At 45.7% G+C, this 21,542-nt stretch overlaps 1 protein-coding gene across 2 annotated transcripts in view; it reads right to left on the bottom strand.

The window, feature by feature from the left end:
- Positions 1-10,087: 10,087 nt before the first annotated feature.
- Positions 10,088-21,542, bottom strand: part of PRKCB (protein kinase C beta) — a 186,593-nt gene continuing 175,138 nt past the window's right edge. Inside the window, exon 17 of one of the 2 annotated variants that reach the window (XM_081840640.1) lies at positions 10,088-10,783. In XM_081840640.1, coding sequence (XP_081696766.1) covers positions 10,631-10,783 — 153 coding nt within the window. In that variant the 3' untranslated portion in view covers positions 10,088-10,630. Of the gene's footprint in view, positions 10,784-13,438; positions 20,571-21,542 lie in introns of those variants that run through there. The other variant, XM_081840639.1, reaches the window with a different exon arrangement.

A 21,542-nucleotide genomic window follows, 5' to 3' on the forward strand; every position in this document is an offset into this window, starting at 1 on the left:
TTAATTTCTATTTGCAGCTGTTTATTTAATTTAAAAATAATAATCACAATACTGCAATATCAACAAAAGCATTTAAAACGTGCCTACATGCCTGCCAGTACTCATAAGCCCCTTTGCAAGAACATTGTGGGTGTACGTGATTTGTATGGAAGTTAAGTTTTGTTGTTTAATATTGACCTGCAATAGTCAATCAAGCCAGAAATGTGTGATTCAGCCAGGAGAAATCTGTTTGCCTTGCCAAAACTTGGTTTTCTTCAGAAAAATCCTCAGCTGCTTCACCTCAGCTGAAGCTTCTGAGTTTCAGTTTAGGAAGTTGAAAAATACAACTAGGGAGTTGAAAAGTGCTACAAAATGTTTATATTTATAGACCTCTTTGCACCCCACCATTCTGAACCAACTTCTCATCACCTGAGCAATTTGTCCCAGACCCCAACATATCCTTGCTTGCTTGACCTTCAGAATTCCCAAATTGTCTCTCCTAAGACTGTGGTTGCTCTGAGATTGCTCTGCTGCTCCAGAGGGCAGGACCCAAACCAATGGACCCAAATTACAAAAAAGAACAAAGAAAAAAGATATTCTGACTAACACTATTAGGAAGAACTTTCTGATAGGAAGAGCTATTCAGTAGTGGAATAGCTTACCATGGAAGGTGGTTGACTCTCTTTCATTCATGGTTTTGCAACAGAGGTTGGATGGGCATCTGTCAGGGATTCTTTAGCTGTGATTCATGCATTGCAGGGGTGTTGTAATAGATGACCCTTGGGGCTACTTTCCAACTCTACAATTCTATGCTTCTACGAAAGTAGAGGTTGGCAAGGACAGAGGCATGAAGGAAAAACACCTGTGTCTTTTGGCTTTGCACAGAAGACTTTGCTCTAGCCATGAAGAAGACAACCTGCCTATCCCCACATGTCCCCATCCAGACGAACAAGAGGCATTGTTACATACCCAGGACACTTTAGGGAAAAAACCTCAAGAGGAGCATGGAGCAATGTGAAGGTCACCAAGGAAGAGTTGAAAGTGGCATTTATTTTCCCAACCATCTATAAATGCTTTAGAGGCTCAGATGGGGGGAAATGGTTCTCATTGCCAGCTTGGGATGATGTATTGTATCAGCAGCTCCTTCTGGACAGAGATAGCCTGGCTGTAGCCATAAGTGGCCTAGCTATGCTACTGCAATGCATTATATGTGAGGTTTCTTTGAAGACGGCTTGGGAACTTCTCCTGGTGCAAACTTTGTTGTTGTTGTTTAGTCATTTAGTCATTTAGTTGTATTTGACTCTTCGTGACCTCATAGACCAGAGCACGCCAGGCACTCCTGTCTTCCACTGCCTCCCGCAGTTTGGTCAGACTCATGCTGGTAGCTTTGACAACACTGTCCAACCATCTCGTCCTCTGTCGTCCCCTTCTCCTTGTGCCCTCCATCTTTCCCAACATCAGGGTCTTTTCCAGGGAGTCTTCTCTTCTCATGAGGTGGCCAAAGTATTAGAGCCTCAGATTCACGATCTGTCCTTCCAGTGAGCACTCAGGGCTGATTTCCTTCAGAATGGATAGGTTTGATCTTCTTGCAGTCCATGGGACTCTCAAAAGTCTCCTCCAGCACCATAATTCAAAAGCATCAATTCTTTGGTGATCAGCCTTCTTTATGGTCCAGCTCTCACTTCCATACATCACTACTGCAAACTAAGGTTGCAAAACTGCTAACTAGAAGAGGTTGGATGGACCATCTCTCACCACTTTTGGAAAAGCTCTGCAGTGTCTCTGGGCAGAATGTGAAGTGCTACAAAGCCCTGCACTTCTTGGGATCTGAAGGCCTGCCTCTTCCTCTGTAAACCTGCTTTGCCATTGAGATTTCCTTCTGAGTTCAGAATGCTTTTGTTGAGCCAGGTGAGGAAGGGGGCAAGATGGGAATGCTCTCAGAGTTGCCCACCTGGTACCTACCTCGCCCCCCTGTGCACATTGCTTTGAGGCAACGATGCCCAAAGTCACCCCATATGGCTTCCTAGCCAAACTGGGATTTGAACCCATATCATTCTGATTCCTCCTAACCCTGTGAGTTAAATCCCAGTTGTATCTGCTGAAGGAACCGACTTGCTGCAGTCTCAGCCAGTCCCGTTCTTTAATTGATTTGCTATACATCCTCTCAGGCCTAATGAAGAGAATTGTAATGCAAATGAGATGAATGAAAGGCAGCCTGAGGAGAAGGTTTGGGAAGGTCATTCTGTTGCCTCTCCTGGTCACTCTTCCCAAACATGAAGGAGGCGGCCACATCTTCTCTCTGATGAGCAAGACCAAAGTGACAGGGAAGGCTGAGCAATCATTCTGTTGGATGCTTCCCATCTCAGCCCTGCTCGGCCGATGGCATAGAGCCGCTCACTGCCCGTGTCGTGCCCACGCAAGCAGATATACCTTAGGAAGCGGAGGAAGCCGGCTTCAGGCTTCCTTTGCTGCACCCTCGAAAAAGAGCTGAGTCATTTGTCACGATGGTTTTGTCATCAGTTGCCATAATTAAGGGAAGTGTCACAAAAGCCAAACGTGTCACTAGAGGAAGCTGCAGCAAACGAAATGAAGGGAAATTACTCCCCCTCCCCCATTCTTAAGGGCTGGAAATGGCTTTCAGGGTTTCAGAATTTGACATGCAAAAAGGGAACCTGTTCTCCCACCTCTCCCATGGGTCTTGGATGCTGTTGTGGCAATGTTTCAGGATGACACAAAATCCTGGCAATTTCCTAGCTCTGAGCACTACGTTGGCCAACATGGATACTGCTGTCTGGTCACATCAGTGCTTGTTGTGCCTTATTAGAATTGTAGCAAAGGTGGAGGATGTTGTGGGTGGGGATGTGGACTTCCAGATGCTGAGCACTGGCCTTAGTCAGTATGGCCAATGGTCAGTATGGCCAATGGTCAGCAATGATGAGAGCTGGAGTTGCCCCCCCCACCAGGTTCTCCTCCCTAGTAGATGCCAATAACTGCATCTGCAACTGAGGGGGTGGAACTTTTAGGCTGACCAGATAATAAAATATTGTAGTTGTTTCAGGCCTATGCTGTCTTTTTGCCTCAGCTTTGAGGTCGCTAGCCTTGGTCCTGAAACCAGCAACTCCAGGGCTGTCCTGACTGTGCCCCTGCTTCAGGTTAGCTCCAAGACACACCAGGCCTCCTTCCTTATCACCTTGGTCTTTGCATCTCCGTGATGACAAAATCCAAGATGGATCAGAACACCCTTAGATGCCATGGTTGTTCAATGTTGCTTTACACACAATGAATTTCCTATGAAGTAGGGACTCTATTTAGGAATCTGGACACTTGGTATGTGGACTGTCACATTTCTGCAGCAAAGTCAGCATTGGCCATGATTTCCAAGTTTTGCACAAGCAGTGCATTTGCACCCATGGTTCTCTATATGCCAGTGTCCCAGTATCTCTTATACTGACATGGCATCCTCTTGATTGTTGTATTGGCACCAAAGACCACAGACAGTTGGCCACATTCCAAAGCAGCCTTCTCCAACCTTGTGTCCTCCAGATGTGTTGGTAGGCAGCTTCTATCAGGCCCAGCCAGCACAGTGGGAGCTATAACCAAAACTAAAAGTTGGGGTTAGTTTGGAGGCTGCATCTGGAGAACACAGTGGCTAGGTTGCTTGTGGGGGAAACTACTGCCAACATATAACACATTGTTCCCAGGATTTGCACTGGCTGCCAATTTGCTACAGGGGCAAGTTCAAGGTGTTGGTACTAGCATATAAGTTTCTGTACAGGACCAGGCCTTATCCCTTCTACACCCAGTAGATCACTGTAGTCTGTAGGCATCTCACTCCTGCACAATTGAAAGAGGCCCATTCCTCCATAACTCAGAGCAGGGCTTTTAGTGTGACTGCCCCATTCTCTGGAGTAGCATTCCTACTGAATACTACCTGCACTTCTGGAAACAACTGAAAACATTATGGCTCCAACAGCTTTTCTCAGAAGGATAAATGGATCTTTATCCCAAGTGTCCACTTGTTTTAGTGTTAGTGTTTTGTTTTAAATGCATTTGTTGTTTCTGTGTTTTTAATTCTTTACTTGACTCATGTGCAAATTGCCTTGAGATGACGGTTTGGAAGGTAATTAATAAATAAATTATAATAATATGCCTTTGGGGTTGTATAAGTTGGATAGCAGAATGTTGTGGATAGCTATTCTAAATTGCCCCGTCACCTTGCATAAAAAATGGACAAGAGACAAAGCTTTGTGTCTTTTGAGATTATGCTAATCTGGTGGCTACGTAGACAATTTATGCCCAAATCTTTCAAACATTCCAAGAGTTGTGATTCTGTAAGGGGCACATTGTTTCATCACAGTCCCACTGGCGATGCAGTCCTGCTTTGGAAAGAACAATACAGTGGTACCTCAGGTTAATAACTGAATTCATTCCAGAGGTCCGTTCTTAATCTGAAACTGTTCTTAACCTGAAGCTCTACTTTAGCTAATTGGGCTTCCTGTTGCCACCACGCCGCTGGCGTGCGATTTCTGTTCTCATCCTGAGGTAAAGTTCTTAACTCGAGGTACTATTTCTGGGTTAGCAGAGTCTGTAACCTGAAGCGTCTGTAACCTGAAGTGTCTGGAACCCAAGGTACCACGGCAGTTATTGTTAATTTATCTTGAGTCTGAAATTGTGGTATACAAGGGAGCAGGATTAAGGGTGAGGGTGTGGAGGCTAGTTTCTTATACCATCTGTTTCACAACCTATAGTACAACATGTGAAAGCGCTGGATAAAGACTTCCAAAAGAGCTCTTTTGATGCAAGAAGGGGATCACAGCAGCCATAGCTCTTGATCTTTTAAGTTATGGTAGCCAGAAGGAAAGTGAGGTGCTGCTGCTGTGCCTATAAGAGTTGTGTAGGAAAAGGATTTGGGTTGGGTATGGCTTGCCACTGCAGGAATGGATAAAGGGGCAGAGCTGCAGCTCAGTGCTTAGAGCAGCTGCTTTGCATGCAGAAGGTCTCAGGTTCTGTCCCCAGCAGCATCTCCAGGTAGGGCAGGGACAGACTTCTGCCTGAAACCCCAGAGAGCTGCTGCCAGTTAGTGTTGACAATACTGAGCTTAGATGACCAATAGGTCTGACTCAGTAAAAGGCAGTTTTTTATATGGCAAATGTTGAAAAATCCAGTTTTGCACAACTAGGAATGGCCTGGAGCCCTGCTGGTCACCCTATTTTATGGTCCAGAGAGATCCCATAAAAAAACTCTTCTGTTTGAGGAGGGGGAAGGCTATGTCCTGGAAGTCAGTCAGTTCCTGGCAAAAACAGGTATGCTCTTCCCATGCAGAGCTGGAGATTTATCTAGCTCCTTTGCTTGCAGCATGGCAGCTTAATCTTTCTTTTTTGGGGGGGGTTGTGTCACTGGATGCAAGGGGATAAGTGAGAGTATATTTTGAGCAGCCTTGACACTTGATGGACAAGCGGGGGCTCCATGTGCCTCTCTTTTCTCCCCCTTTTTCAACTGGCTGGGAGGAGGTGGAGTCCCTCCCAAATTCCTCTACAATTGGCTCCTTTTCCTGCATCATGTGACCTCAACCAGCTATGGCAAGAACTCCAGGGAGATTTCCTTGCATAATGTGCTGGAGGCTCAGTCAAGCATTCGCCCTGAAGTGTGTCTGTGTGCACAAGGTCAGAGGGGGCAACACCTCCTTATCTTCAGAATGAGCTCCATTGTTCAGTGGTTGAAGCTGTAGTTTCAGGTTTCATCCTTGCACCTATTTCTATATGTATTATGGGGTAAGGACAATACCTCAGTTCTCTTAGGAACGTAAGAGCCTGCTGGATCAGGCCACTGGCCCATCTTGTAAAGCATCCTGTTCTCACAGTTGCCCATCAGATGCCTGTGGGAAAGCAGCAAGCGGAGCATGAGCACAAGAGCCCTCTCCCTTCCTGTGGTTTCCAGCAATTGGTAGTTGGAAGTGTTGCTGCCTCTAGCTGTGGAGGCAGAGCAGAGCCATCATGGCTAGTAGCCATTGACTGCCAACTCCTCCATGAATTTGTCCAATCCTCATTTAAAGCCATCCAAGTTGATGGCCATCACTGTCTTTGGTGGGACAGTGAGAGTGAGTTCCACAGTTTAACTGTGCGCTGCATGGAAGACTTCCTTTTTTCCACTTGGAATCTTCCAACATTCAGCTGCATTGAATGTCCATGAATTGTAGCATTATGAGAAAGGGAGGGATTTTTTCTTCTGTCCACAGGAATAGAAAAGGTTGGTGGTAACTGGATGTCTGGGGCAAAGATAACTTGTGGTGGAATTGTTTTTTCTCTTCCAGTCCACTGTCCTTCTTCACATGATGAGACCAGGAGAAGAGAGCTTTTCAGAATACCTTGCAATAACTTTATAGAGCCTGCAATGTTGGCAGCCCCCAAAACACAGACACTTAATCAAAGGGATTTATATGTTTAGCATGCAGGGGATCATTTGAGTGTTTTAATTGTACTCACCAAGAGTGTATGACCAGTGAATTGGCAGAGAGAGAGAGTGTGTTCTGAAAAATGTTGGCAAGGATCTCCTTCCATATGGAAGCTGTGTCTGAGCTTTATTTTTTGCCCCAAGCTTTCCCCATGAAAACCTGCTCTTTAAAGACGAATTGGAGCAACCGTCAGTTTGGGTTTTCTGTGGATTGACGTTTGCTCCAAGTGAGCTTTAAAGAATGGGTTTTCATGGGGAAAGCTCTAGAGCAAAAACACACACAAAAGGGCACTGAGACATGGAGCTCTAAATCATGGACCATGCCTGGAAAAAGCAGAGGAAAGGTAAGAGTGGGTAAATCCCAGGTTAGGGAAGGCTGCCATAGATGAAAAAAAATCACTTTTGGGGAAGAAGAACAGCATTTTCTACCTAAGCAGCAATTGCAGACCCTCTAAGTGTCCCTATTTTCCAGAGACAGTCCTGAATTTACAGAAGCCGTCCCAGTTTCAGATTTGATCCCAGAATGTTCCACTTTTCCTTAAGACGTCCCTATTTTCATTGGAGAAATGTTGGAGGGTTTGGAGTTATGTGACCCCCCCCCCCAAGTCAAGGACATAAGTAACCATACAACCTTTAGAAGACATCTAAAGACAGCCCTGTATAGGGAAGTTATTTAATGCTTAATGTTTTATTATGTTTTCATATATGCTGAAAGCCATCCAGAGTGGCTGGGGCAACCCAGTCAGATGGACGGGATATGTCGGAGAAATGTTGGAGGATATGCAATTGCTTTCTGTTGCTGATTAGCAAGAGATTAGCAAGAGAAAGGAGACCCCTGGGTAGATTGGTTTTCCTGAAAAGGAGTGGAAGTGCTTTGAACAGATGTCAATGCTCTTGTGTGGGCCAAGGTCTTGTGTTCAAATGTCTCCTTTCCACCACACTGTGCTGATCAGTGGTTGCTTTGCTATCACTGGTTTCCTGCTTGTCTGGTGTAGAGGCAAGTGTTGTAATCCTGTGCACACTTACCTGAGAGGAAGCTCCTTGGACTACCACTGAGTGGTCATGCACAGAGTTGCACCATTAGTGTGCGAACTCTGAAATCCCAATTTCAAGACTCACAAATCCACTAGGTGGGTCTGATGCAAGTGGCTCAACTTTCAAACCCTGCCTTAGCTTTGCAATATGGGCTGCCTTACACGGCTGTTGTTAGGATCATTGAGACGATGTCTGTGAAGTGCCTTGAACTTTTGGAATATGCTATATACCACTAGCAGGGGGCTTGTGGCCCTCCAGCTGCTGTTGGGCCCTAAATCCCATAATACCTGACCACTGGTCATGCTGGCTGGGGCTGTTGGGAGTTGGAGTCCAGCAACACCCAGAAGGCTGGAGCTTCCCCATCCTTATTCACACCAAGTCTTCATATGACTTACAGTGCTTCAGCAGCTCTGTGTGTGACTTCTCATCACCAGGTACTGTTGCAGCAGGTTTGTCATGGTCTTTGGCTAGACCAATAAACTTACACTGATTGTTTGATTAAGCCCCACTCATTCCCAGGCATAGGAGCCAGCTCCTAGGGGCTGAGGTCCCTTCATGCCCCCCCAATAAAATATTTGAGGGGTCTGCCCCCCCCCCCCCCCGTTGGTGGAAATTGCCATTCAAATGGTGTGTGCTCACCACATCTTCTGATTGCTTATGTGGGGTGGGGCTTATCTGCCCCTGCCGTATTTAATTCACATTGGCACCCCTGTTCTCAAGTAAGCGTGTAGAACAGAACTTTCCAAACTGAGTGTCATGAAACATTACATACCCTCCAACATTTCTACGATGAAAATAGGGACTTTCCATTCCATAATGATAATTTTACTGTTTATACCCCACACATCATACTGGGTTGCCCCAGCTTCTCTGGGCGGCTTCCAAAATATATAGAAACATAATAAAACATTAAACATTAAAAAAACCCTTCCCTATACAGGATTGCCTTCAGACAGTTTCGGGGGTTAACTCCATACTCTCCAATTTTCTCCAATGAAAACAGGGGCATCATAAGGAAAAGTGGGACATTCTGGGATCAAAGCTTCTTTAAATCAGGGACGTGCCTGGAAAATAGAGACACTTGGAGGGTCTGCATGTTAGTGTGTCGGCTGCAATGTGCAGGTGTGTCGTGCAAATGCTCCCCGCGTTCCACCTGAGGCTAGAAAGGGGTTAGTTTAACCTCTGGTTTGCTAGTAAAACTGAAATACTGTGTCGTAAAAAGTGTGCCACCAGCAAGAAAAGTTTGGAAAGCTCTGGTGTAGAGGATGGCAATTGCTGAGTCACTGAGATGCAGATGGCCTTCAAGGCCACCTAGTCCCCAAAAGATAATCCACAGGTTGAGGCTCTGTGGTTCTGTGCACACTTACCTGGGAACAAGGCCAGCTAGCACACAGTAGGATTTTATGCAAATCCTGATACAGAACTTCATACACCAATATGGAGCTCCCTGGTGGCCCAGGAAAAGGGGTTAGATCAAAGGGATGTGTGCTTTGATCTCCACCATCAATTCACTGCTGTCCTGAACGTCTTTGTACTCCTCCAGGAAGGGGGATATCTCAACAGGAAGGGCCTTTTAGGTGGCAGGAGAGCTTCATGTCTGGAGGGAGCCTTTGTTTTCCCAAAGGACTTCTGGGACGGGGATAGAGAATGAGGTTTTGCACAGAGGATCCACAATATATCTCCTGTCTTTACACTCACACACATGCATGGTGCCTTACTTTTAAAATTGGAAAAGAAACAAATGTTTATGTTTGTGTGTATGAAAACCACTTTGAATTCTAATTTGGGCACAAGTTCAATTTTTACCCCCAGATGAAGGTCCACCTCATTCTTCTGGCTAGACTTTGCCATATGGTGCCATCTTCTTTGCATCTCCACCATAAGGATTCTCAAACTGATTACAGTATTAAAAATACCAGAAGGATTTTTTAAAAATAACATTCTAATTTTCCTTTAAAAAAATGCATAAGGTTTTGTATTACTAAAAGAGCAAGCCCTGAAAAGGGGGAAATTCGAACCTATAATGGTTGCAGGGCCAGTGTGGTGTAGTGGTTAGAGTGTTGGACTAGGACCTGAGAGACCATGGTTCAAATCCCCACTTGGCCATGAAGCTCATTTGGTGACCTTGGGCTACTCTCTCACTCACAGCCTAAGCTACTTTGCAGGGTTGTTTTGAAGGTAAAATGGGTGAGGAGAAATATGTGTGCCACCTTCAGCTCCTGGGAGGAATGGTGGAAGAAAAATTTAATAGAATTAATTTTAAAAATTAAAACTAATTAATTTAGCCAACATTTGATCCAGGCAAGCCACCAGAATAAGCTCTCCTTCCTCTTGCGGAGACAGCGTCAATCACTTGGTCAAATTCTGAAAATTCTTCCATAACTATTGACTTGCAAAAATTTGTCTTAAATTAAAAAACAATTCATCATAGGGCACTGTTAAAACTGCCAATGGTTCCAATGATTTGAAAAGGCCATCTCCATTTTTTTCCTTACAAAAATGAAGAAGCAGAAGCAACATTTACAAGAACATAGACAGAAATTCCATTTTTGGAAAGTTTCCTGCCTGGATATTTGACGGGCAATTCCCAAATGTGTTGACAGAAACTAACATGGAAGACAGATAGATTTCAAAAGATAAGCAAGTTTATGAAGCAGACGTCTTCACATCAACAGGGTTGACTCGGTTCAGTTCTGGCTTAAACAGAAACAAACGAACAGAAAGAATCTTGGGAAACAAGGTCACAGTCATTGCAAAACGCTGTGGCATGACGGCTGAGGATATTGACCATGCTTAGCATTCAAATAAGACAAGAAAACACTGGCATTTCAGTTTCATTTGAAAATACAAAGACAGTAGTAAAGTTGATATTTCGAGACAATACTCTTTGACATGTTTGAAAACTCTATTGGTAGTTTAGCCAACTAGCTAGAGATTCTAGAAACGCTATTCCTTTTGCAGACCAGTCAAAGAACAAACCATATATTGCACACACAGAGGAGAAGTGGCCAAAGACAGATGTCCCTCTCTTCTCCAACGAGGGCATGTGGATGTCGGAACGGATGCACCATTAACCCCGGAAGACTCGTGTCCATATATACAAGGCAATCTGGAATTCAGGACTGTGATTACAAAAGCAGAGGACCAGAAGGATTTGCCACGTCGCCTAAACATTAATGACAAACTCAGGGTTAGTGTAGGAGAATCCTGCAAACTCGTTCTGGTCCAAGTTCATGATGAAGAGTTTGTCGGTGGGCGTGAGTTCCACAGGCTGCCTCGTGAACTCCTTATCAAAGTTGGAAGTGTCGTGTTTGTCTTTCTGTTGGATGAAAAGCACAGGGTTAAAAAGGGAGGCCGAGGGAATGGAGCGGGGGAGCAGGGCAGAGAACTCCCCCCCCCAACAAACCAGCCACCAGACCCATCAGGCAGCTCAGAAGAGGAGAGGGAAGGAATAGCCATTCCGATTTCAAAGGAGATATATCGATGTGCCATTGCCGTGGACCTGCAGCAATCACTGGGAGACAGTGGGCTCTGTGTCTCCGCAGGGATAAATATCCCCTTGTTTTGGACCGATCTTTCTACTTCCAAAAATGTGAGCAATGGTTACAATCCAAGTGTGTGCACACAACAATCTAGGAAGAGCAGATTTCTACTGCTGCTTCTGCAGCCTGAGTTCTCAAAGCATTTTTTAAGGCAGGGATAGGGAACCTCAGGTCTGGGAGCCAAAGCACTGCCCCCCCCCCAGGTCAATCTGGCCCTCAGGACTCCCCCCCCCCAAACTATGCTCTTCTTGCTGGCCCTGTTCTGCATGCTCCTCGAGTACTTTTGCCGGGCTGGAATTTGTCCAAATTGTGATAATGCCTCTTGCTCGTCTGGAGTCAATGGGTGCCAAAAACTTGTGTGCGCCTGGAATGTAGCCTAAGTGTACACAGGTAACGGTCATACCCGTTGCTCCTCCCACTTTTGACTCTGACCACGCCCACCACTGACATGTGGCCTACAGAAAGCTGCCCACAAGTAAAGGTGGCCTCACTCATTTTAAAGCTTTCTAAGCTGGTGAGGCTTGTGGTCTGATCCCAAGCATATGCTCATTTACTCAGAATGGCTATGATCTTCAGTGGTAAGCAGGTACGAAGCATGAGCTGGGAGTTCCCAGCTGGACACATCATTACGTGGCCTCAGGTATACCTTGGTTCCCGCAGCCTCAGTCACCCCTTCTGTAGTTTGGGGGCAATAATCTGCTGGAGTGGATCATTATGAGAGTTACAGAGACAATATATGTGCAGCACTTAGAGGAAGCTAGAAATTTATAGCAATAATTGCATATAAGAGTGCTACTTATTTTCTATTCGTATTAATAATACTATTAATGTAATGCATTTTTAATAGGAAAAGGGGGGCTAGGAGTTTGGTGACGAGAACTGCTGCTCAGTTAACTGTCAGACTCACTCCCATCCCCTTGAGAGTGTGTGCACTCAACCCCTCTCTCCAGCACAGCCTACAAGTTTTATGTTTTATATATCAATTTTCAAACATTCTTGGGAAAGGCCATGCATTAAATTGGACATCTTACATTCCAGGTAGTGACATATTTATGCAGGGAGTGTATTTGCAGGAGGAAACAGTGAAAAACAGCAACACAGAGAGAAACAATTTTTTTCCATCTTGCACTGTATTGAATATCCCTAGAACGATGCTACTGCCCTTAGAGAGGGGCCAAGAAGTCAATCACCTGTATGTGGTGATTAAGATGAAAATGATAGCAGCAGCAGTAGTAGGAAAAATAATAATAATTATAATAATAATAAAAAATAATAATAATAATAGCAGCAGTCATAGTAGTTTCTTATCATGCAAACGTTTCATTGAATTTCATTGATTTGCAATACAGAGTTAGGAAAAGACTTGGTGAAGGAAGCATCCCTGTAAAACACAGTAAACTAGAGCCAGAAAACAAGGCATAAATGCTTCTGTTGTAGCAAGGAGAGCATTTTGCATGCTGAGGGGAGAGTTCTCTTCTTCTGCAGTACCAAGGACGGGGAACCTGTAGTCCTTCGGGCATGGCTGGGATTCTACAGACGTTGGTCAACATCCAGGGATAATCATAGGAACTGTAGGCCAATGACATCTGGATGTCTACAGATTCCCAGTTCTTGCACTACACCTTGTGGACAGAAGCACTCTTGTGTAACTCCCTTTCATATCAATGGCGCTGGTGCAAAAGGCCATCCTAGTTAATGGTGGTCATCGCTTGCTTTGTTATGTATATAGATTCTATGAGGAAGCCAATCCAGGGATTCCCTGCCCAAATTCTATTATGCAATTAATAATGGTGCTGCAGTGAAAGGGGAACCCTAGATGGCTTTCAACCTGGTGCCCACCAGATGTTTTGGGGAACATGCTTGCTGGTTTCCCACAGGCACTGGTTGGCCACTATGAGAACAGGACTAGATGGGCCACTGGCTGATCCAGCAAGCTCTTCTGATGTTCTTAGGAAAGTCTCGTGGTCCATATGGCTTCCCTTCAATTAGAGATTGGGTGGAAGACAGGGTGGTGAGTGCATGCATACACACATAGCTCAGTGGCAGAGCATCTGCCTTGCATGCAGAAGGCCTCAAGTTCAATCCCTGGCAGCTCCAGGTAGGGCTGGGAAGGAACCCTGCTTGAAATCCTGGAGAGCCACTGCCTATCTGTGTAGACCAGGCTTCCTCAAACTTGGCCCTCCAGATGTTTTGAGACTACAATTCCCATCATCCCTGACCACTGGTCCTGCTAGCTAGGGATCATGGGAGTTGTAGGCCAAAAACATCTGGAGGGCTGAGTTTGAGGAAGCCTGGTGTAAACAATACTGAGCTAGATGGACCAGGGGTCTGATTCAGTATAGAAGAGCTTCCTTTATTCATACGCAGGAAAACCCTTGAGTGTACATTCTCGGGATCAGAGCTAGTTTTTACAAACAAACAAACAAACAAACAAACAAACAAACAAACAAACATTTGCCAAACAATAATCACTTTCTATAATTTCTCTTGGATTCTATAGCCATTAAGGTTGTCAGAATCTGGAAGCATGCCCTCCCAGAGAGGCCTCTGCTTGGTGATTGCATCATAGTAGGTCTGTCACCTACCCACATCTAAACTATGGGGGCTGGAGCAGCTGAACCAGCATTCACAGCCTCCGGCATTACTCCTGCCTGGCTGCTGATTAAATGCCAACATGGCTGAAGTCATTAGGACCATATGAATGAGCAAGCTTTTGTGGGATGAACTTTTTCACCAGCCTACTAATGTGTGGTAGAGCATGTAGCAAAATGGCCACCTATTAAGGACCCTGAGATGGGTGAAACATCCAATCACATATTTAATGTAGGTGTTTTCTAACACACAGCTGAGATGATGACAGACTCTCATGTTGCAAAGGTCTGACTTTTCAATGAGAAGTTGTGCAAGCCACAGCTCATCACTTAAGTTTCTTTTTGCGATGTGGCCCAGGAAGTCGGAAGCTGTGTTCTCACCACACTTGCCTGTGATTGACATGAGAGCATTCCATGCAAATGGATAGGGAAGGGCCATAGCTCAAAGGAAGAACAGCTGCTTGGCATGCTGAAGGCCCCAGATTCAATCCCTGCCACCCTCAGGTCAAAGAATCTTTGATAAAAACTAAGTGAGCATAGCAGGATGATGTTGTAGTCCAAAACATCTGGAGGGCACCAGGTTGGAGAAGCTGGTTGAAAATGACTGGCTTCTCCATGAAATTATTTCAGTCATAAAGGAGTCTTGTAACAGGGCTCTGTCCCCTGACCACATAACTTACCCCTATGAGCTCCATCCCTTTAGTAGCCAAGAGTAGTTTTCTCTTGCAGCAGGGTCCTCTTACACCCTCCAAAGCGTCATTCATGCAGTAGGAGCTGAAATACCTTGGAGGAATGTCATCAACCCCAGTAGGCAGGACGTGGTCAGATGGGCCAATGACTTGAGTTGATTGACGGCCAAACCCATTTCTTGGTGGTTTCATCATTCTCTGGTTGACCTCAGCTATTTGTCCCAAGCCATCCCCATTACCACTAGCGCTTAAACAAGGAATTAGCTCATCTCTTTGCACATTCAGTATCTTATAAAGGTTGGGCTGAAGCAGGCTATATTTTGATCCCCGATGAGATTCTAACCATTTTAAGGGATCCCCACCTTAGGTATAATAATCCTGTCTGACAGACACTTAAAGAAATAAATAAGTTTCAGGCTGGCTCTATATCTTCCCAGACTCAGAGAATGAGTTAACATATACCTTACAGATTTACCAAATGCTTGTTTAAGATAATAAGGGAGACCAAGATAAAAAGAGAAGTTTGTTTCAAAAACGACAGCAGGCATGTTTAGGTCTTCACTGGGTTGGTTGCACCAGGGATACTGATGTTACTGAGGGCTATTGCCCAGTAACTTTTTTTTGGCAGCACCATCTGTTTCATGTTTACTTGGAGCTGCTTTCTGCCAAGTTAAATCAATGGTCCATCTATCTCTGTAATGTCTACACTGACTGGCAGCAGTTCCCCAGCGTTTCAGGCAGGGGAGGCTCCTAGCCTTACCTAAAGGTGCCAAGGATTGAGCCTGGGAACCTTCTGCAGTGAAAGCAGATGGTCTACCACTAAGCTAAGATTCTAGTCCTCATGATTTTGAATAGAAGGCTGATTTAAATAGGAACACTGGAAGCTACCTTATCCTAACCACCGGTCTACCCAGTTCAGTATTGTTTACACTGACTGGCAGTGGCTCTCCAGGGTTTCAGGAAGGAGACATTCCCAGCCATACTTAGAGATGCTTCCAGGGATTGAACCTGGGCCCTTCTGCATGCAGAGCAAGTGCTCTGCCACCAATCCATGGCCCTTACTCAAATGCAATGAGACTGACTCTCAGCCCCAAACTGCAATCCAAGTCAGACCCATTGACTCCTAGGTAAGTGAGTGTAAGATTGCAGCAACGGTCAGCTCATTGTATTCCATGGGAAAACCCAAGTAGCCATTTGTTCAGCTTTAAATAGCAGCTTTCATGGGGAAAGCTCTGGAGTGTGTGTACTCAGACATGGAGCTTTAAAGTGAGGACTTGTACCTGGAAAGAGTGGGGCAAAAGGTAAGTGCAGATAAGTCCATCACCAGATACATCCCAAGGCTGCTATTTGCTCACAAGGACATCTGCCTCCAGAGCAAAACCACAGGCTGCTGATGTCTCATGCAATGACCAGGTGGGACCTGATGGGACAAACACTTTGGGGGTGCCCCCCCCATCAAAAACATCATCAACAGTTTTGAAATACCTAGCAGAGGAAGGCTGCTTCCTTTGCGGAGAACGAGAGAACAAAGGTATGATCTTCTATTCTTTGGCTTGAGCGAAGTTAGGCCTTATGGCAGGCATAGGCAAACTCGGCCCTCCAGATGTTTTGGGACTACAACTCCCATGATCCCTAGCTAACAGGACCAGTGGTCAGGGATGATGGGAATTGTAGTCTCAAAACATCTGGAGGGCTGAGTTTGCCTATGCTTTCCTTATGGCTTCTTATGCTGGCTGTTCAATAGTTGGGCAGGAGACAAAGTCATAGCACCTTCCCTTTCTAGTGGGAAGCCCATCCAATTTTTGCATACATTTACAGGGCAGGGAGCATGGAATTCAGTTCACCAAAGGAGCAGGCTAATTGGACCACCCAAATCTTTCCACCTCACTCAGGAAGGGTTGACTAGTGACACACCTATTGTGCAAACCTGGTCCACTTGATTGCCAGCCTCAGAGTTGCTGCACTGGATCAATGTCAATGGTAGGGATGGAGAATGGAGATGAGAGTGTTCATCTGGATCCATCCAAAAGCATGTTAAGTCCAAGTGGCTTAAATTTCATTGTAAGATGTGAATTCGTGGCTCCCAGACCAGGCTGCTCCAGATATGTAGATGCTACAGATAGATTGCACCCTGTCCTGATAGGTTACGTTCTCTCAGAAGGTCCCAATGAACCCAGAAGCTCAAAGGGTCCACCGCTGTGATGAGTTTCCTGGAGGAAGGCTTTTTAAGATTGGGCTTCTCATCAGTACCTGTTAGGCTCTTCCACCCAGATTATCTAGTGTATAAAACTGTTTAGATAGACTTTCCCACAAACTGAAATGCAGAACTGAAATTTCAGTCTGGAGAGGGGAGCACTTTCCTTTCTTTTTCCTTAAAAAAACACAAACTGATCACATCAAACAATTTTATAAAAGCAGTAATAAGGCCTTGTTGAAAGAACACTTTCAAGCTCACAACATTAAGGACTTCACATGCTAAGTTTAGTAGTTTAGTTCATACTTCCCCAAACTTGTGCCCTCCCAATGTTTTGGACTACAATTCACATTGAACCCAGCATCATATGGCCATGCTAGCTGGGGCTGATGGGAGTTGTAGTCCAAAACATCTGGAAGGCACCAGGTTGCGTTGGAAAGCTGGCTGAGACCCTGGAGTATAATTCTGAGCACCCACACCTGGAAATGTTTTCAAATTTGAACTCTGTAAATTGTTTGCAAACAGATTCGAGCCGTGATTCTGCTTGCAATTTTCTTCTGCAGTAACCCCCATGCCTATCACCATACTGTCATTTAGTCTCGTTTACAAATAAATTGAGTTTTCCTCCAACCAAGATTTCTGACTCTTTATTTTATAATTGTATCTGGGGAAAAAAAATTGGCACATGAACAACTCAAAGCGAACAGTAAGTGAAGAACCCATCCCCACCCCCAAAGAGAGAATAAAAGGTGTTCGAGCAGCATCAGAGTCTTAAAAGAACCCATTTCATTTTCCTTCAAGGTTGCCAGCCCTACTGGCAAAGGAGAATTCCAGTGGCAAGTCTTTGTTACTTTCAGAAGATTAGTTGAGACAATAAAATAAAATAAAATAAAATACAGCTTCAGTCAAGTTACACAAATACTGTTTGGACTTTTAAATATCAGCTTCATTTTAGTAAAAATACTCAGGTTTTTGACACACGTAAAGCGCAGTGGAACAGACAGGAGTTTGTCGATTTGGCAACTGGACAGACAGCACCCCGCCCCACCCCAAATACTTTTAAGGAAAGAAACCCACAAAGGTTTGATAGGGTAACGTCGACACCGTGACATGAGTGGTAGATACTAGGGTGACCATTGGTTCCAAAGCATTCACAGGAAATCCTGCCATCTTGTTCAGCTTTGCTGGACCAGATTGTAGCCGACTGATGGGTTATGAGCAGGGAATTGACTGACACAGCCCTGCCTGTGTGTGATACTGTTCTTTCTTCCCGGGAGCTCAGGCATCAGTCTTCATGTGGTTAGAAATTAGCCTGAAACTCTGGAAGCCCACGTTGAGCTGCAGCCTCTGCTTGGGAAGAAGCCCCTGGTCAACCTGCTTGCCACCAGCTCAGCATCAACCTGGGCTGAGAAGCAGGATGTTGCCGGCCCCTTTGGGCTGCAAACCACGGAAAAAGGATAGCGAGAAGTTCTCTCTCTCTCTCTCATGCAACCCAGAGCTTTGCAACTTAAGGAAGAGCATATGGGGCTGCCTGGCAAAGAGTCAGACCCACCGGGACCAGCTAGCTCAGAATTGTCTACACTGATCAGCAGCAGTGGCTCTCTGGGGTTTCAGACAAGGGAATGTTTCCAGCCCTTGCTGCAGATGCCATTGGCAACTGACCTTCTGCATGCCAAGCAGATGCTCTACCACTAAACTACAGCACGGCAAATCTGCCAGTTTCAGTTTGCCTCAAGTTCTCATTTATCCAATCTTAAGACGACTTCTCCACATTTCCAAATCTGTTTGCAATTTTTATTTTTATTTTTAAAAGCCCTCAAGAAAATTTGTCACCATTTAAAGGCTCATCCTCACATAGTTTTTACCCTGCTCTTTCCAGGCACAGCTCTGCGCTTTTAAGTTACATGTCCGAGCGTCCTTTTTTGGCCATGAAGACTTCCCTACAAACCCCCCCTGCTCTTTAAAGCTGAAGTGCAACAAATGGCAATTAGGGTTTTCCATGGATTGTGGGTTTTCATGAGGAAAGCTCTGGAGGAGACAAAAGGCTGGTCAGACATGTAGCTTTAAAATACGGACTGTGTCCGGAAGGCACGGAGGAAAGAAAGGTGAGTGTGGATATGCCTCGAGTGCAAGTATCTCCTAATATGCACATTTTTTGTATGCAATTTTCCCAGTGTGGGAAACAGGACGTTGAACTTGAGGGACCCCTGGTCTGATCCAGTTTCAGGGCACTCTTTAGTTTCTTAGGGGCAAAATAAACAACACAGCATCTCAAGCCATGTGTTAAAATACAGGCCCTGTCAGATTCCTGTCAAGTTATCTCTGGGAATGCATGTGCACAATTTAAAGTGAAGCATGGAGTGGAAGCGGGGAGGTTGAACCCAAGAACAGCCTCCTGGATCAGGCTAATGGCCCTTCTAGTCCAGCATCCTGTTCTCACAGCGGCCAACCGGATGCCCCTATGGGAAACCCAGAAGCAAGACCCAAGCGCAAGAGTGGCTCTCCAGTCCTGTGGTTTTCAGCAACTGGTATTCAGAAGCATTGCTGTCTCTGATCATGAAGGCAGAGCATAGCCATCCTGGCTAGTAGCCATCAATAGCCCTCTCCTGTATGTATTTGTCCAATCCCCTTTTAAAACCATCCAGTCAATGTCACCTGTAAAAGCAGAGTTTGCCTATGTGCTGTGTAAATAAGTACTTAATGCTGACTCTTTACCTTGCTCTCCCTTCCCCCAAAGCATCCTGGGAACTGTAGTTTGATGAGGACGCTGAAAATGCTCTGTAAGAGATCACCCCCTCCCCAGCAATTCCCATGGCTCCTCAGGGATAATGCTCATAAGAACACAATAAAATCTTGCTGGATCAGGCCAGTGGCTCATCTAGTCCGACTTCCTAGTGGCTCATCTAGTTGATTTCCCATAGGCCAACCAGATGCCTGTGGGAATCCAGCAAGCAGGATTCGAGCACAAGACCCCTCTCCCCTTCTGTGGCCTCCAGAAACTGCTATTCAGTTTGTGTATGTGTAGATCCAGGCATGCCCCGCCCCCCAAGTCTCCTTCACTTCATGGAGATTTATGGGGTCCTACATCCTGGCTGTGCTTCCTGCACCCCCACATGCAAAGCCAAAGGGAGAAAACTCAGCAACGTCAATTTGCAATGCAAAGGCAATCTGCAGCCGTTCCTGTGCAGCTGCAGTAAAAAAAATGGCTGTGGGCTGCATCTGCATTCAGGCTGGATTCAGTCGGGTTGCGAGGACTTGAAAGGAAATAGGTTCACGTGTGCTGAATGATCCCTCCTCCCAAAGGTTCCCCAACTTTTTCTGGAGATAGCACCCTTTGAAAAAATGCGGGAGGGATTCCGCAATGAATTTTGTAAAAGCAAGCAAAATAGCCCAGCCTGCAAAAGTGAAAAGGCAGTAAGAGCCGGTCCTTTTGCAAAGTACGTAATAGAGACAGAGAAGGATGGCAGCATCTGCAGGATTTTTACAAGTTATTAAATTAATCCACTGCTTGTCTCCTAATCTAAGGGTGGGGAACCGTGACTCTCCAGATGCTGTTGGACTGTAACTCCCAGCAGTCCCACCCGGCATGGGCTAAGGTCAGAGATGATGGGATGTGGAGTCCAGCCACATATGGAGGACCACAGCCCCCCTGCTCTAAACCAAGGACTAGGTGGGTTTTCTCAGGCTGATTTTGAAGCAAATTGACTTTCTTCCCAAGCCTTGTGTCCCATCCCAAGTGTTATTAAGCCTACAGAAAGAAGCATCTTTCTTTTCCCCACAGTCTTTGAAACATGGTCATTCTAGTATCACCACAAAATAAATTCAGATCATGACGGCTAATGGTTTGCAACAGAGGATGTCACCACAACAGCTGCTGGGAGCAGATGGTAATGGATGCAGGAGGGTGATGCTTATGGTCTACAATGGCTACTTAGCTCTTGACTTCAGCTTTAAAAAACTCAGAGTTACAAAAGGAAAATCCTTCGAATTCTGATTGGTCAATGTTCCTGATGACTTCCTGGTCGGGTGGTGTTAAGACAGGTGGGTGGCGAGTGAAAAACCGGTCGAAGTTTTCGGCGTTTCGTCCGCACTATGAAAGGGGAAAAAAAGAACTCATGGTAGGTGGCGAAAAGGGGGAAAGAAAAGCGGGAGGAGGAGAAAAAAAAAAGAAACCAACCCAAATGCAAAAGTCGGAGGTGGTTTTTGCCACATCCCCACCCTGTCCCAGGCTCCAGCCCCCCACCCCCAGCCCTGGTGGTCAGGCAAAGTATCTCCAAATGAGCAAAACGAGGTGAACGAAAAAATAAACAATGCAAAATACTTATGACTCCTTTGGCAGGAGGGTGGATCTGATTGCAACCGCGGAGTATTTTGTCATGGAGGTGCTGGAGAACTGATAAGCTGTCAGCCAGCCACCCGGCAAGTAATTGTAGGAGAAGGATGAGATGACAGGGCAATTACTTGCAGAACTCCACCAGCCGCATGCAATACCGTACCTGTCCCAGAATGTGCCACATGCATGGAAAGGTGTGTGTGTGCGGGGTGGCATCTCTCTTTTGGAAAAACAAACACATTATACTTGTATATCCTGCTCCTGCACAGAGTTCTCCATCGTCTCCCATCCAAGGGACAGATCAGGTTCACACCCGCTTAGCTTCAGCCAGGCTGCAGCCTCAGGTGTCCCCAGACTGCACCCTCTTGCAAAAAAAAGAGAGACTGGAATTTCAGCAACATGCTTCCGGGGACCTGTGCCCCCGCTCCATTTTAAGCCCAATCAGAAGGTCGGTGGTTTGAATCCCTGTGACGGGGTGAACTCCTGTTGTTCGGTCCCTGCTCCTGCCAACCTAGCAGTTCGAAAGCACGAAGTGCAAGTAGATAAGTGAGTACCACTCCAGTGGGAAGGTAAACGGCGTTTCCGTGCACTGCTCTGGTTTGCCAAAAGCAGCTTAGTCATGCTGGCCACATGACCCGGAAGCTGTATGCCGGCTCCCTCAGCCAATAAAGCGAGATGAGCACCGCAACCCCAGAGTCGGCCACGACTGGACCTAATGGTCAGGGGTCC

Source organism: Podarcis erhardii, assembly GCF_964252035.2.
Source record: "Podarcis erhardii genome assembly, chromosome: 14".
NCBI lineage: Eukaryota > Metazoa > Chordata > Lepidosauria > Squamata > Lacertidae > Podarcis > Podarcis erhardii.